Source organism: Dendropsophus ebraccatus, chromosome 11, assembly GCF_027789765.1.
Source record: "Dendropsophus ebraccatus isolate aDenEbr1 chromosome 11, aDenEbr1.pat, whole genome shotgun sequence".
In the NCBI taxonomy this organism is placed as follows: Eukaryota; Metazoa; Chordata; class Amphibia; order Anura; family Hylidae; genus Dendropsophus; species Dendropsophus ebraccatus.
Genome location: NC_091464.1, coordinates 3,028,995 through 3,045,610, shown reverse-complemented (window position 1 = coordinate 3,045,610; position 16,616 = coordinate 3,028,995). Strand labels below are relative to the sequence as shown.

The 16,616-nt window shown below is 53.0% G+C and overlaps 1 protein-coding gene across 1 annotated transcript; it reads left to right on the top strand.

Moving 5' to 3' along the window:
- Positions 1 to 12,074: 12,074 nt before the first annotated feature.
- Positions 12,075 to 15,508, top strand: LOC138767132 (protein BTG2-like). The gene is made up of 2 exons (XM_069944408.1): positions 12,075 to 12,301; positions 14,320 to 15,508. The coding sequence occupies exons 1-2, from the start codon at positions 12,160 to 12,162 to the stop codon at positions 14,637 to 14,639; spliced, it is 462 nt and encodes a 153-aa protein (XP_069800509.1). The 5' UTR covers positions 12,075 to 12,159; the 3' UTR covers positions 14,640 to 15,508.
- The last annotated feature ends 1,108 nt before the right edge of the window (positions 15,509 to 16,616 follow it).

Here is a 16,616-nt window from a genome sequence, read left to right as displayed (position 1 = left end):
TTGTACAACATAAAGGAGGGTGGGGCCGCGGCGTCCGTGTTATCTCACTCCCCCCACCCGTAACATTCTTGTCACAAAGAACAAAAACAGGAGGGATCAGCCCCTTGTAGTACAACAATGCTGTGTATCCATCATGGCAATGCCTGAAGTGCCTGAAAACCAGACAAAACTATTCTGGAAAAGCGTAACCGGTTTCGTCCATCTGATCCTGGATGTAGCGGACATTTATCAGCTGACGGATTTTCATCATTACACAAATAATCATTTTGAACATTTGTGGCCATAATTATCAGAAGATTCCCATCCAAGAAAGCATGTAGTGTGGATGTAGCCTTTATGGGTCAGTCTAGTCCAGGGATGGGGAACCTGCCGCCCTCCAGCTGTTGCAAAACTACAATTCCCATCATGCCCGGACAGCAAAAACTTTAGTTTTGGCTGTCCAGGCATGATGGGAATTAGTTTTGCAACAGTTGGAGGGGCGGAGGTTCCCCATCCCTGGACTAGTCTATTACACCCTAACCTGCAGATTTACAGAGGTGTCGGCCGACATAGGAGGCAGCTTACGCCTCCTGTACCTTACGTTTTACCGTAAGAATTTAAACTATAATGGTTTCACGTAAATTCAGGAAATGACAAATGAGAAATCACTCATTGTTCGCTTGGTGTTTGCTGTAATTCCACATTTGCCGGGATCAGATGGAGTAAACGTTCATAGTAAGGATTGTAGTAACCACTATGGTTCTGTGATCGTTTATCGTTAAATATGGCTTCACTAATAGTGAGTCCCCTCCCATCAGCTGCTATGGTGCTGCCTGTAAAGCCACGTTCACATGGAGGCCTTCTGATGAGTATTTTCCACCAGTATTTCTAAGCTAAGGAGTGGAGGATGATGATGATTGTGTAGTATAGCCACTCCTGGTGTCAGCTTATGAATACTGATACGTACCTCCCAACTTTTTGGACGGCCAAAGAGGGACACCTTTAACTGTCGGCATCTGCAGGGATTCACTGTCAAATAGGTGACATGGATACACAATGGCATAATCTTTTTTTTTTGTTGTTGCACGGATCATGTCCCCAAAACAGATCCATAACACCTACTGATATATTATTTATATCTGTTTATATTATTATATAACAACTTTTAGGATCCAACCTGCACCACATGATAACAGGAATAATATACAAGTTTGGGTCTATAAGAAACCAGACACTTTCTAGGGCAACATAGAAAGTTTACTAATGCCAATCTCATTTCTAGGTCAAAAAGAGGGACATGTAAGGGGCAAAGAGGGTCAGAGGGACATGGATCACAAGTAGGGACTGTCCCTCCAAAAGAGGGACACTTGGGAGGTATGCTGTCTGATATACTGTGCTCTGAAAGACGTCTATGAATTTCCAGTCTTATGTGAATGGGGACAAAGGCAAAAGGTTTTCCTCCAAACTGAATACAAGGAAACCTAAACCAATATCTAGAGTCCAAACATTTGCTGCAAACAGCTGTCTCTCTTGTTTACCCCATACACAGGAATGTTGAGTGTCGGCCATAGACATGGCTGAGTGAGAGGGAAGAGGAAGGGGGGTGGGTAATCCACTGGTGGTGCACCCCCCCCCCCCCCCCCCCCCGCTCTACCCATAATGTAGGGGCCATGAGTAATACACAGGAGTGCCAGTCCTGCTGATATTGGTGGAGTCAGCTGCCGTCTCTCTATGTGTATGGGGGCCTTGATTATATGCCGTGTTTCTGCACTGTAAGATGAAGCCACTATTCTTACGTGCCCAGTTACACTCCATGCAGGAGCCATGTGTTTAAAGCCAAGGACAGGATCTATGTGCACCTCGGCCAATAAACATGAGTGATTTGCACCTAAAAGAATCCTGTCTCACAATGTCCCAGGTTATAGATGGGAGGAACATATCATAAAAGTCATCAGAATTTACTGCATTGAATCCTAAAAGCTTAAAAGAGTCGATAGAGTCAAGAAAAGTCGTTAAAGGGGTTGTCCGGGATAAGACAACTGAAAGCTAATCAATAGTTAATCCGAGAAAATGAGGAATGGCTCGAATACTTGGGATTACTGACAATTATTACAGAATGGTGAGGATTCTGGAGGCTCGGCACATGGCTGCTCTCTAATGGAAAAGAAGAGATTGAAGAGCTTCACCAGTACAAAGGCTCCTCTGAGTTCTCACTGGAAGCCGGAGGTCACACAGGGCACATCCCCCATTCACACTATGGGGCAAGTTGAGGCATATCTATCCTCCTGAATGGTGTCCTAGCATGATGGGACCTGGTGGGCCTTGGGTTTCCCCTCCCTCATCTCAGGTAATCATTGTGTATCTTTGTATGTATTGTATTGAGGGCCAGGCAGATTTTCAAATATTATGATATGTTGGGAAATAGGTTCATTTTATTGAATACGAAGATTAAAAAAGACGATAAAAAAAGTCAAGTGAAAATAAAAAAAAAAATCTGGTGCGAGGGAGGGGACATAATAAGGAAAGTATACTTACCTGTCCTTGTGCCCCTGCAGCACCGCATTACTGCTCCTGGCCCCTACCGACATCATGACCCCGAGGATGGATTGCCTGCTCAGCCAGTCAGTTACCGTGGTGGGACTCTGCTGTGGGCAATCCATCTCTCATGACGCCAGTAAAGCAGGAGCTGGAGAATGCGAGTGATGCAGCCCTGCAGCTGCACGAGGACAGGTAAGTATACTTTCTTTATTATGTCCCCACCCCCACCTGCCCCACTTTATACTGTAGTTAGCTGCCATACTGTATACTGTTGTCGGGCTCCTATATTGTAAGTTCCCCTGTAGTTGTCCCCCCAAATACTGTCTAACTCCCCCCATACTGTATACCTCCTTCCCCCTCTGTAGTTGTTCCCCCCCATACTGTATACCTCCCTCCCCCTCTGTAGTTGTTCCCCCCTAAGGCTGGTTTCACACGCTGTAACTGTGCGGCTGTATTTTTTATGCGGCTGTAAATGTGCGGGTGAAACTCCGGCCGTGGGAAAAAATAGACATGCGGCTCAAAACATACGGTCATTTACTTGGAAATCTGGTTCAACTAAAAATAACAAATAAAATGTTAAGAAAGTGATGGAAACACCTCTGGATGCATCTGGGAAAGCAGGGAACACAGTTTACATGACTCGCTATTACCGGGGTTTGCGATCCTCTGCACTATAGCCGATGTCTCTCATGGTTAATATATTGAATTAATAAAACACATTTTCTGTCTAATAAAGTCCCTTTTATTGTTCAATAATTAAATGTAAACGATTCCATCATTTTGCAATTAAATATACTGTTAAAATAAATATATATATAAATAAATGTATATTTATATATATATTTATTTTTTGACAGTATATTTAATTGCACAATGATGGATTCGTTAGAATTAAATTATTGAACAAAGAAACTGTATTTATTTAAACGAAAATGTGTTTTATTCATTAAATATTAATTAGTACAGGAAGCACTATAAGCCGGTAATTCATATGCCGGCAATAGAGCATTCTGTACTAATCATCACTTTACTTTAATGAAAACATCAAATGTTTCTTCTAATTATGTTATGACAATAACATTATTAGAAGAAACATTTAGAATTATATGTGCGCTCAGCTGATTGGCTGATCGGCTGAGCGCACATATAAAGAGCCGGTCCGCAGTACAGTCACTTCATTGTGCTGCGGACCAGCGAAGAGGACACATCGGGGTGAGTATAGAGCTCTCCCCACCCCCTCCCCGGCACTGCACCCCTCCCAGCAAGGAAGGGGGGGTCACTTAACCCCTTCCTTGCTGGGATGGGTGCAGTCTGACATCAGTCTGGCCCCCAGGGGGTTAAGGGGGATGCAATACATCCTCCCTTAACCCCTTGGGGGTCAGACTGTAAGCAGCGATCTGTAAAGATGCTGCATACTGTAAGGAGCACAACACCGCTCACAATGATGGGTGTTGTGCTCCTGTTTGTGTGTTTTGTGTGTTTCTCCCTTTTTGTTTTTCAGATATCGGTATCCTGGGGATTACGTCGGATTCCATGGACTACGTCGATGACCAGCGGTTGTTCTTTGAATTTTTTTTAATAAAATGGTCAATGAGGGTTGTGGGGGTGTTTTTATTTGAATAAAAAAATTTGTAAACTTGTGTCTTGTCTTTATTTCTTTACTTTATAGACTTAGTAGTGGAAGCCGTCTAATAGACGGAATCCATTACTAAGTTGGGGCCTAGTGTTAGCCGGTATAAAATGGCTAACACTAACCCCCCATTATTACCCCAGTACCCAATGCCACCAGGGGTACTGGGAAGAGCCGGGTGCCAGTGGTCCCGGAGCGTCAATATTGGCGCTCCTGGACCGGGCGGCAGCAGGCTGGTAAGATTTAGGCTGGGGAGGGCCTAAACCAATGGCTCTTCCCACCCTGGTGTTACCAGGCTGCTGTCGTTTGGTTTTTAACCCGGCTGGTTATAAAAATAGGGGGGACCCTATGCGTTTTTTTTTTTAAATAAATAAATAATTAAAAAAAAACGCATAGGGTCCCCCCTATTTTTATAACCAGCCGGGTTAAAAACCAAACGACAGCAGCCTGGTAACACCAGGGTGGGAAGAGCCATTGGTTTAGGCCCTCCCCAGCCTAAATCTTACCAGCCTGCTGCCGCCCGGTCCAGGAGCGCCAATATTGACGCTCCGGGACCACTGGCACCCGGCTCTTCCCAGTACCCCTGGTGGCATTGGGTACTGGGGTAATAATGGGGGGTTAGTGTTAGCCATTTTATACCGGCTAACACTAGGCCCCAACTTAGTAATGGATTCCGTCTATTAGACGGCTTCCACTACTAAGTCTATAAAGTAAAGAAATAAAGACAAGACACAAGTTTACAAATTTTTTTATTCAAATAAAAACACCCCCACAACCCTCATTGACCATTTTATTAAAAAAAATTCAAAGAACAACCGCTGGTCATCGACGTAGTCCATGGAATCCGACGTAATCCCCAGGATACCGATATCTGAAAAACAAAAAGGGAGAAACACACAAAACACACAAACAGGAGCACAACACCCATCATTGTGAGCGGTGTTGTGCTCCTTACAGTATGCAGCATCTTTACAGATCGCTGCTTACAGTCTGACCCCCAAGGGGTTAAGGGAGGATGTACTGCATCCCCCTTAACCCCCGGGGGGCCAGACTGATGTCAGACTGCACCCATCCCAGCAAGGAAGGGGTTAAGTGACCCCCCCTTCCTTGCTGGGAGGGGTGCAGTGCTGGGGAGGGGGTGGGGAGAGCTCTATACTCACCCCGATGTTGTCTCTTCGCTGGTCCGCAGCACAATAAAGTGACTGTACTGCGGACCGGCTCTTTATATGTGCGCTCAGCCGATCAGCCAATCAGCTGAGCGCACATATAATTCTAAATGTTTCTTCTAATAATGTTATTGTCATAACATAATTAGAAGAAACATTTGATGTTTTCATTAAAGTAAAGTGATGATTAGTACAGAATGCTCTATTGCCGGCATATGAATTACCGGCTTATAGTGCTTCCTGTACTAATTAATATTTAATGAATAAAACACATTTTCGTTTAAATAAATACAGTTTCTTTGTTCAATAATTTAATTCTAACGAATCCATCATTGTGCAATTAAATATAATGTCAAAAAATAAATATATAGATAAATATACATTTATTTATATATCTATTTTTTTTAACAGTATATTTAATTGCAAAATGATGGATTCGTTAGAAATAAATTATTGATCAACGAAAGTGTCTTGATTACAAATAAAATGTCTTTGATTAATTTAATATAGTAACTATTAGAGGCATCGGCATTCGGCATCATTCCCGGCTATTTTTGAAGTACTTTGTACGGACCGCCTGTCAATCCTCGGCCGCATATTCAGCCGCAAATAATGGTCTTGTTCATTTTTTACGGGTCCGTTTACGATAGGGCCGTAGATTCATACATAGTGTGCACTGTGCAGCCGCATATCCTATACTTCACAGCATACACACGAACCCTCAAATATACGGGCGCACTATTACATCCGTACATACGGCCGCACTATTACTACGTGTGAAACAAGGGTAATACTGTATACCTCCCTCCCCCTCTGTATTGTTTCCCCCCCATACTGTATACCTCCCTCCCCCTCTGTAGTTGTTCCCCCCCCCCATACTGTATACCTTCCCCCTCTGTAGTTGTCCCCCCAATACTGTATACCTCCCTCCCCCCCTGTAGTGGCTCCCCCATACTGTATACCTCCCTCCTCCTCTGTAGTTGTTCCCCCATACTGTATACCTCCCTCCCCCTCTGTAGTTGTCCCCCTATACTGTATACCTCCCCCCCTCTGTAGTTGTCCCCCCATACTGTATACCTCCCTCCCCCTCTGTAGTTGTTCCCCCCCATGCTGTATACCTCCCTCTCCCTCTGTAGTTGTTCCCCATACTGTATACCTCCCTCCCCCTCTGTAGTTGTTCCCCCCATACTGTATACCTCCCTCCCCCTCTGTAGTTGTTCCCCCCCATACTGTATACCTCCCTCCCTACTCTGTAGTTGTCCCCCCATACTGTATACCTCCCTCTCCCTCTGTAGTTGTTCCCCATACTGTATACCTCCCTCCCCCTCTGTAGTTGTTCCCCTCATACTCTATACCTCCCTCCCCCTCTGTAGTTGTTTCCCCCAATACTGTATACCTCCCCCCACGCAGATAGTCCTCATACTTTATACTGTAGTATATATGTGTGGCTATTTGAAGTCTATAATGTGGAATCCATTTTGTATCTGCTCCTTGAAATATATCATAGTCTCCATTTTGTATTTTAAGTAAGATTCTTCACCATTATATGAAGTTATAACAAATGCCTAATGCTTCCCCGATGTATGAACTCCATTCTCCAGCCTACAATAGGGCGGCTTGTATAACCTTGGTCTGGAGGGTTTGCTATCTTTTATATGTGATTTCATGCCCGATATGCCAGGAATCATGAAGAAGGGTGGGGCATCTGGGAAAGCATTGTTCTGATATGGCTGCATGGGTAATAAAGGGCCGGGGCATCTGGGAAAGCCTTGTTCTGATATGGCCGCATGGGTAATAAATGTTTCATGTGAACTTTCTGAAGCGTTTATTTCTGGTAAAGTTAATGATTATGGATTACAGCCAAGAAAAACCCAAAAGTCAGTATTTCAGGAAATTAGAATATTATATAAAACCAAATGAAAAAAAAATGTTGTTAACACAGAAATGTCGCTCAAATGAAAAGTCTGTACAGTAAATACCCCCAATAATTGGTCGGGCACCTTCTGCATAAATGACGGCATCAATGCGGCAATGTGGCATGGAGGCGATCAGCTGATGGCACTGCACAGGGGTTAGTAAAGCCCAGGTTTCTGTGATATCGGCCTTCAGCTCGTCTGCATTGTTGGCTCTGGTGTCTTCCATCTTCCTCCTGACAATCCCCATAAATTCTCTATGGGGTTAAGGTCTGGCGAGTTTGCTGGCCAATCAAGTCCAGTGATGCTGTGGTTAGTAAACCAGGGATTGGGACTTTTGGCCGTGTGGACGGGTGCCAAATCCTGCTGGAAGATGAAAATTCCATCTCCAAACATATTTTAAGCACAGTGAAGCATGAAGAGTTCTAAGATGTCCTGCTAGACGGCAGCGGTGACTTTGGTGTTGATGAAACCCAGTGAAGCTCCACCAGCAGATGACATGGCTCCCCAAACCATCACTGATTGTGGAGACTTCACACTAGACCTCCTGCAGCTTGGATTGTGCCTCTCCACTCTTCCTCCAGACTCTGGGACCACCAGCAGCTTGGATTGGGCCTCTCCACTCTTCCTCCAGCAGCTTGGATTGGGCCTCTCCACTCTTCCTCCGGCAGCTTGGATTGGGCCTCTCCACTCTTCCTCCGGCAGCTTGGATTGGGCCTCTCCACTCTTCCTCCGGCAGCTTGGATTGGGCCTCTCCACTCTTCCTCCGGCAGCTTGGATTGGGCCTCTCCACTCTTCCTCTGGCAGCTTGGATTGGGCCTCTCCACCCTTTCTCCGGCAGCTTGGATTGGGCCTCTCCACCCTTTCTCCGGCAGCTTGGATTGGGCCTCTCCACTCTTCCTCCGGCAGCTTGGATTGGGCCTCTCCACTCTTCCTCCAGACTCTGGGACTGAGATTTCCAAATGAAATGCAGAATTTACTTCCATCTGAGATCAGCCCCTTGGACCACTGATCAGCAGTCCAGTTGTTCTTCTCCTTGGCCTAGATAAGACGCTTCTGGCCTTGTTTATTGGTCAGGAGTGACACATGGGATGTAACACTTGTAGCCCATGTCCTGCAGACGTCTGGATGTGCTCGTGACTTTTGAAGCACTGACTCCAGCAGCAGACCACTCTTTGTGAGTCGCCCCCATGGCATTTTGGTTACAATCCTTTAAGACTGCAGCTCTCCCGGTTGCTTGTGCACCTTTTTCTACCACACATTTTCCTTCCACTCAACTTTCTATTAATCTGCTTTGATCCAGCACTCTGAGAACAGCCAGCTTCTTTAGCAATGAGTTTTTGTGGCTTAAGGCCCTATTCCACCAACAGATCTGACAGATTTGAAGCCAAACCCAGGAACAGACTATAAACAGAGATCAGGTCATAAAGGAAATACTGGATTTCTCCTCTTTTCAAATCCACTCCTGGGTTTAGCTTCAATTCTTTGGCAGATAATCTGTCGTCAGATCTGTTGGTGTAATAGGGCTTTTACCCTCCTTGTGGACATCTGTCAGGTCAGCAGTCTTCCCCAAGATTGTGTTGCATACTGAACCAGACTAATGGTGCATTTACACAGACAGATTTATCTGACAGATCTTTGAAGCCAAAGCCAGGAACAGACCATAAACAGGGATCAGGTCATAAAGGAAAGACTGGGATCTATTCTCTATTTCAAATCCATCCCTGGCTTTGGCTTCCAAAATCTGTCAGATAATCTTTCTGTGTAAATGGACCCTAAGGGACCTTTTATAACACTTAGGTAGGGATGGTCCGAACCCGCCGAGGTTCGGATGAACCCGAACGCTCGGCATCGGATTCCCGCTGTCTGCCCGCTCCGTGCAGCGGGCAGATCCAGCGGGAAGACCGCCTGGAAAAATGGGATACAGCCTATGCCTATGGCTGTATCCCATTTTTCTAGGCGGGCAGACAGCGGGAATCATTACCGAGGGTTCGGGTTCGTTTCGGACCATGCCTACACTTAGGAAGCCACCTCAGGGGTTTTGAGTTAATTATTCTAATTTTCTTGGCTGTAATCCATAATCATCAACTTTAACAGAAATAAACACTTGAAAAAGTTCACTCCGTATGTAATGACTCTATAGAATATATGAGGTCACTTTTTGAATTGAAATACTGAAAAAAAAAGGTTGATATTCTAATTTATTGCAAACCACTGTATATATACTTACATCTGATTATACCTTCTCTGCTTTAAGGAATTAGATAACAATGAGATTTATGTAACATTTGTGTCACAAAGCTGGGGATCTAACCCTGTACCTATATGATGGGAATCAGACCAGTCACACCTGCAGTAAAGTCCCCGGCGGCCGCCACGCTGTAAATGGTAAAACTCTGTTAGATATTGGACCCTCTGCGCCCCGTGTCGGACCCTCTGCGCCCCGTGTTGATCCCTCTGTGCTCCCTGTGTCGGCCCCTCTGCGCCCCGTGTTGATCCCTCTGTGCTCCCTGTGTCGGCCCCTCTGCGCCCCGTGTTGGACCCTCTGCGCCCCGTGTCGGCCCCTCTGTGCCCTGTGTTGATCCCCGTGTCGGGCCCTCTGCGCCCCCCGTTTCTGGTCCTCTGCGCCCCCTGTGTCGGGTCCTTTGCGCCCCCATGTCGATCCCTCTGCTCCCCCCGTGTCGATCCCTCTGCCCCCCCCCCCCCGTGTCGGTCCCTCTGCCCCCCCCCCCCCCCGTGTCGGGCCCTCTGCGCCCTGCATTGATCCCTCTGCGCCCCCGTGTCGGGTCCTCTGCGCCCCCGTGTCGATCCCTCTGCGCCCCCCCCCACGTGTCGATCCCTCTGCGCCCCCCCGTGTCGGGCCCTCTGCGCCCCTCTGTTGATCCCCATGTCGATCCCTCTGCGCCCCCCGTTGATCCCTCTGCGCCCGTGTCGATCCCTCTGCCCCCCCGATGTCTATCCCTCTGCGTCCCCCCGTGTCGATCCCTCTGCGCCCCCCGTGTCGATCCCTCTGCGCCCCCCCCCCCCCCGTGTCGTTCCCTCTGCGCCCCCCCCCCCCGTGTCGATCCCTCTGCGCCCCCCCCGTGTCGATCCCTCTGTGCCCCCCCCCCCGTGTCGATCCCTCTGCGCCCCCCCGGGTCGATCCCTCTGCGCCCCCCGTGTCGATCCCTCTGCACCCCCCGTGTCGATCCCTCTGCGCCCCCCATGTCGATCCCTCTGCGCCCCCCGTGTTGATCCCTCTGCGCCCCCCGTTGATCCCTCTGCGTCCCCCCCCCCCGTGTTGATCCCTCTGCACCCCCCGTGTCGGGCCCTCTGCGCACCTCCGTTGATCCCTGTGTCGATCCCTCTGCGCCCCCCGTGTCGATCCCTCTGCGCCCCCCCCCCCGTGTCGATCCCTCTGCGCCCCCCCCCCCCGTGTCGATCCCTCTGCGCCCCCCCCCCGTGTCGATACCTCTGCGCCCCCCCCCCCCCGTGTCGATCCCTCTGCGCCCCCCCCGTGTCGATCCCTCTGTGCCCCCCCGTGTCGATCCCTCTGTGCCCCCCGTGTCGATCCCTCTGCGTCCCCCCGTGTCGATCCCTCCGGGCTCCCCGTGTCGATCCCTCTGCGCCCCCGTGTTGATCCCTCTGCGCCCCCCCGTGTCGATCCCTCTGCGCCCTCCCCGTGTCGATCCCTCTGCGTCTCCCTGTGTCGATCCTTCTGCGTCTCCCCGTGTCGATCCCTCCGCGCCCACCCGTGTCGATCCCTCCGCGCCCACCCGTGTCGATCCCTCCGCGCCCACCCGTGTCGATCCCTCCGCGCCCCCCCGTGTCGATCCCTCCGCGCCCCCCCGTGTCGATCCCTCCGCGCCCCCCCCCCCGTGTCGATCCCTCCGCGCCCACCCGTGTCGATCCCTCCGCGCCCACCCGTGTCGATCCCTCCGCGCCCCCCCGTGTCGATCCCTCCGCGCCCCCCCGTGTCGATCCCTCCGCGCCCCCCCCCCCCGTGTCGATCCCTCCGCGCCCCCCCCGTGTCGATCCCTCCGTGCCCCCCCCCCGTGTCGATCCCTCTGCGTCTCCCCGTGTCGATCCCTCCGCGCCCCCCCCGTGTCGATCCCTCCGCGCCCTCCCCGTGTCGGGCCCTCTGCGCCCCCCCCCGTGTCGATCCCTCTGCGTCTCCCCGTGTCGATCCCTCCGCGTCCCCCCCCCCCCCCCGTGTCGATCCCTCCGCGTCCCCCCCCCCCCGTGTCGATCCCTCCGCGTCCCCCCCCCCCGTCGATCCCTCCGCGCCCCCCCCCGTGTCGATCCCTCCGCGCCGATCCCTCCGCGCCCCCCCGTGTCGGGCCCTCTGCGCCCCCCATGTCTGAGCGGTGACTGGTTACTATGGGCAGCAGGTTCTGTCCCTATCACCAGGAGGAGCCTGGGCACAGGGCACTGAGGGCAGAAACGCTGACAGGACTGGTGTGAACATGAGGCAATGTCCTCCCAATGCTTCTGTGCTGACCCCTCCCCCTACTAGTGTTATGTATGTGACGCTGTAGGGTCTAGGTCCTCGCGTTTACGCTGTGAACAGGGATTCCTACGTCGTCACTTCCGCTGAGCGCTCGCCACGCCCCTTCTCCTCCCCGTACACGTGTACAGTGGATGAGGGTAGGTAAGCGGTGACTGCTGGGTCGTCACTTCCGCTCAGCGCTATGCCACGCCCCTTGTCCGCTCTGTCCTGGCAACAATCTCCGGGCACATTCTTTTCTTAGCACTGATCTCAGTGCTGACGTCATCCGTGCGCTGCGTCATTGGCTGATTAGCATAGAGGACGCAGCGGCGGCGCTGATTGGTCGGCTTCTGTGTGGGGACGAGCGGAGCGGTATATAAGAGCGGGCGCTCGGTGTTTTCATCACAGAGGTTTCGGCTCCGGTGATTTTCGGGTCTCCACCGCACGTGGCGTTCAGCAAGGTCCATGGGCTCCTCCCAGGATAGCCGCTCGGAGACGTTACCGGAGATCATGGCGGCCGTCAGTTTCCTGTCCGGTCTCCTCCGCAGCCGCCTCAGTGAAGAGCAGCTACAGGGCTTCAGCGGCGCTCTGCGGGACACTCTGATCGGTAAGAGCCCGGGGGCGGGGCTAACGGGGATCGGTAATAGGAAATAACCGGAGGATCGGTAAGATGGGGTTAGGGGGGCAGGGTGGTAGATCCGGGGATGAGCTTGGCCTCAGGTTACACGATGCGGTTATTCAGCTGCTCTGCGGTTTTACATTGTGCAGAGGAGGCAGGCGGTAGGCTTCAGTGGTGTATGTGTGCGAGGGTGGGCCGGGGGCGGTATATACGGCCGGTGTGTGACATCACCGGGGGCGGTATATACGGCCGGTGTGTGACATCACCGGGGGCGGTATACACGGCCGGTGTGTGACATCACCGGGGGCGGTATATACGGCCGGTGTGTGACATCACCGGGGGCGGTATATACGGCCAGTGTGTGACATCACCGGGGGCGGTATATACGGCCGGTGTGTGACATCACCGGGGGCGGTATATACGGCCGGTGTGTGACATCACCGGGGGCGGTATATACGGCCAGTGTGTGACATCACCGGGGGCGGTATATACGGCCGGTGTGTGACATCACCGGGGGCGGTATATACGGCCGGTGTGTGACATCACCAGGGGCGTTATATACGGCCAGTGTGTGACATCACCGGGGGCGCTATATACGGCCGGTGTGTGACATCACCGGGGGCGGTATATACGGCCAGTGTGTGACATCACCGGGGGCGGTATATACGGCCGGTGTGTGACATCACCGGGGGCGCTATATACGGCCGGTGTGTGACATCACCGGGGGCGCTATATACGGCCGGTGTGTGACATCACCGGGGGCGCTATATACGGCCGGTGTGTGACATCACCGGGGGCGGTATATACGGCCGGTGTGTGACATCACCGGGGGCGGTATATACGGCCGGTGTGTGACATCACCGGGGGCGGTATATACGGCCGGTGTGTGACATCACCGGGGGCGGTATATACGGCCGGTGTGTGACATCACCGGGGGCGGTATATACGGCCGGTGTGTGACATCACCGGGGGCGCTATATACGGCCGGTGTGTGACATCACCGGGGGCGCTATATACGGCCGGTGTGTGACATCACCGGGGGCGGTATATACGGCCGGTGTGTGACATCACCTGGGGCGGTATATACGGCCGGTGTGTGACATCACCGGGGGCGGTATATACGGCCGGTGTGTGACCTCACCGGGGGCGGTGTGTGACCTCACCGGGGGTGGTATATGGGGGCGGTGTGTGACATCACCGGGGGTGGTGTGTGACATCACCGGGGGCGGTGTGTGACATCACCGGGGGCGGTATATACGGCCGGTGTGTGACCTCACCGGGGGCGGTGTGTGACCTCACCGGGGGTGGTATATGGGGGCGGTGTGTGACATCACCGGGGGCGGTATATGGGGGCGGTGTGTGACATCACCGGGGGCGGTATATACGGGCCGGTGTGTGACATCACCGGGGGCGGTATATACGGCCGGTGTGTGACATCACCTGGGGCGGTATATACGGCCGGTGTGTGACATCACCGGGGGTGGTGTGTGACATCACCGGGGGCGGTGTGTGACATCACCGGGGGCGGTATATACGGCCGGTGTGTGACCTCACCGGGGGCGGTGTGTGACCTCACCGGGGGTGGTATATGGGGGCGGTGTGTGACATCACCGGGGGCGGTATATGGGGGCGGTGTGTGACATCACCGGGGGCGGTATATACGGCCGGTGTGTGACATCACCGGGGGCGGTATATACGGCCGGTGTGTGACCTCACCGGGGGCGGTGTGTGACCTCACCGGGGGTGGTATATGGGGGCGGTGTGTGACATCACCGGGGGCGGTATATGGGGGCGGTGTGTGACATCACCGGGGGTGGTATATATGGCCGGTGTGTGACATCACCGGGGGCGGTATATACGGCCGGTGTGTGACATCACCGGGGGCGGTGTGTGACATCACCGGGGGCGGTGTGTGAGGCTCGGCCTGGTGCCGTAGATGCGGCCAGTGTGTGAGGTTCGGCCGGGTCCCGTAGATGCGTGCACTGACTCAGTCGTCTCTCTTGCAGAGCACTATACACATCACTGGTTTCCAGACAAGCCTGCCAAGGGATCGGGCTACCGCTGCATCCGGATCAACCACAAAATGGACCCGATAATCGGCAAAGTAGCCGCTCGTATAAAGATGAGTAACCTGCTCAGCCTATTGCCCAAAGAGCTGACGCTGTGGGTGGATCCGTATGAGGTGTCTTACAGGATCGGTGAGGATGGCTCCATCTGCGTCCTGTACGAGGTGTCTGCTCCAGTCCACAGAGGCCCCCTATCCTGTAAGAGCGAGCTCCTGGAGTGCTCCAGCCGGCCCTCCCAGTACGTGACGGTGGGCAGCTAACCCGCAGGCAACTGATGTCAATGGGCAGCTGACCCGCACACCGCCAGGCTGGTGCCTCATGACAGTGGGCCGCTAATCCCTCCGCCTTCCTCCCCCAGCCAGTGCCTGATGACAGTGGGCAGTTGACCTGCACACCCAAACCCCCCACCTGTGCCTGATGTCGGTGGGCAGCTGACCCGCACACCCTTTGGCTGGTGCCTGATGACGGTGGGCAGCTGACCCCACACCCCTTGGCTGGTGCCTGATGACGGTGGGCAGCTGACCCGCACACCCTTTGGCTGGTGCCTGATGACGGTGGGCAGCTGACCCGCACACCCCTTGGCTGGTGCCTGATGACGGTGGGCAGCTGACCCGCACACCCCTTGGCTGGTGCCTGATGACGGTGGGCAGCCTGCTGCTCATGGACGTGTACATACCTCGCTCTTGGAGCCATGTTTTCTAAAGAAGAGTTATTTATATTTGTAAACGATTTTTTTTATGTCGATGTCATATCTAGTATTATCTCGTGACGAGATGGTAATGCACTAGTACAACGTGTACGGCCTGGTACTAAATGTGTCCAGTATCCAGCACCATGTCAGGACTGTACGCTCTACCTTGTACATTCTTATGGCACTTGTCCGGCTGCTTTGCACTTTATTGCCAAGTGCTTCACTTGAGTTTGGCGCCCCCTGCTGGAGACCGGCTGGTTGCTGTGCACAGGGGAAGTCTGTAGAGCAGACTCTGCCTATACACTCCGTTGCTCCTGCAGGCACCACAATAGTTTTTATAGACGGATGCACGTTATGCTGACATGTTAGCCATGCCTATTTGTATGTAGGGTCAGAGGCTGTTCCCTGAGGCCTGGACTGGTGGGGGGGAGGGGCGAGGCCTGGACTGGTGGGGGGCGAGGCCTGGACTGTATTGGGGGGGAGGGGCGAGGCCTGGACTGTATTGGGGGGGAGGGGCGAGGCCTGGACTGTATTGGGGGGGAGGGGCGAGGCCTGGACTGTATTGGGGGGGAGGGGCGAGGCCTGGACTATATTGGGGGGGGAGGGGCGAGGCCTGGACTGTATTGGTGGGGAGGGGCGAGGCCTGGACTGTATTGGTGGGGAGGGGCGAGGCCTGGACTGTATTGGTGGGGAGGGGCGAGGCCTGGACTGTATTGGGGGGGAGGGGCGAGGCCTGGACTGTATTGGTGGGGAGGGGCGAGGCCTGGACTGTATTGGTGGGGAGGGAGGGGCGAGGCCTGGACTGGTGGAGGGAGGGGCGAGGCCTGGACTGTATTGGTGGGGAGGGAGGGGCGAGGCCTGGACTGGTGGGGGGGAGGGGCGAGGCCTGGACTGGTGGGGGGGGGAGGGGCGAGGCCTGGACTGTATTGGTGGGGGGGGAGGGGCGAGGTCTGGACTGTATTGGTGGGGAGGGAGGGGCGAGGCCTGGACTGTATTGGTGGGGAGGGAGGGGCGAGGCCTGGACTGTATTGGTGGGGGGGGGAGGGGCGAGGCCTGGACTGGTGGGGGGAGGGGCGAGACACTTCAGTGCTTTTATAGGCGACCTGGTGCAGCAACTTATCGATCATCTTACACTGCATATACATAAAAGGAGGAAAGTCCATAGAAGAGTGCTGAAGATTCTGATCTGCGCTTATCTCACCTGGTCTAGTGTGCTACAAAAGGGGGGCTCATTCACATCTGACATTGTGTTAAAAGCCTGAAGCAATATTGCTGTGTGAATAAAGCTTTACCGTTGGGGTAGGACTGGTTGCTGATGTCGGGTGTTACAGCAAAACACTATAAAACCCTGCAGTAAGCTACCAAGTGTGAATAAGCCTTTACAGTGCAGCCTTCTCCATAGAGCTATGATGTCCAGGCTGTCGGGGGAGGTTTTCACCACATTGTCCCTATAAGTAGATACTGCATACAGCCTTGGTGCCTTCCCCGTGCTGCCCGAGGGGTCAGCGTTACCAAAACCTTTACAAAGCAAGACAGGTCGAGCGGC

Coding starts and splice junctions, on each gene's coding strand:
- LOC138767132 (XM_069944408.1), top strand. CDS start 12,160: ATGGGCTCCTCCCAGGATAGCCGCTCGGAGACGTTACCGGAGATCATG. Junction 12,302..14,319: donor TCTGCGGGACACTCTGATCG/GTAAGAGCCCGG, acceptor TCTCTCTTGCAG/AGCACTATACACATCACTGG.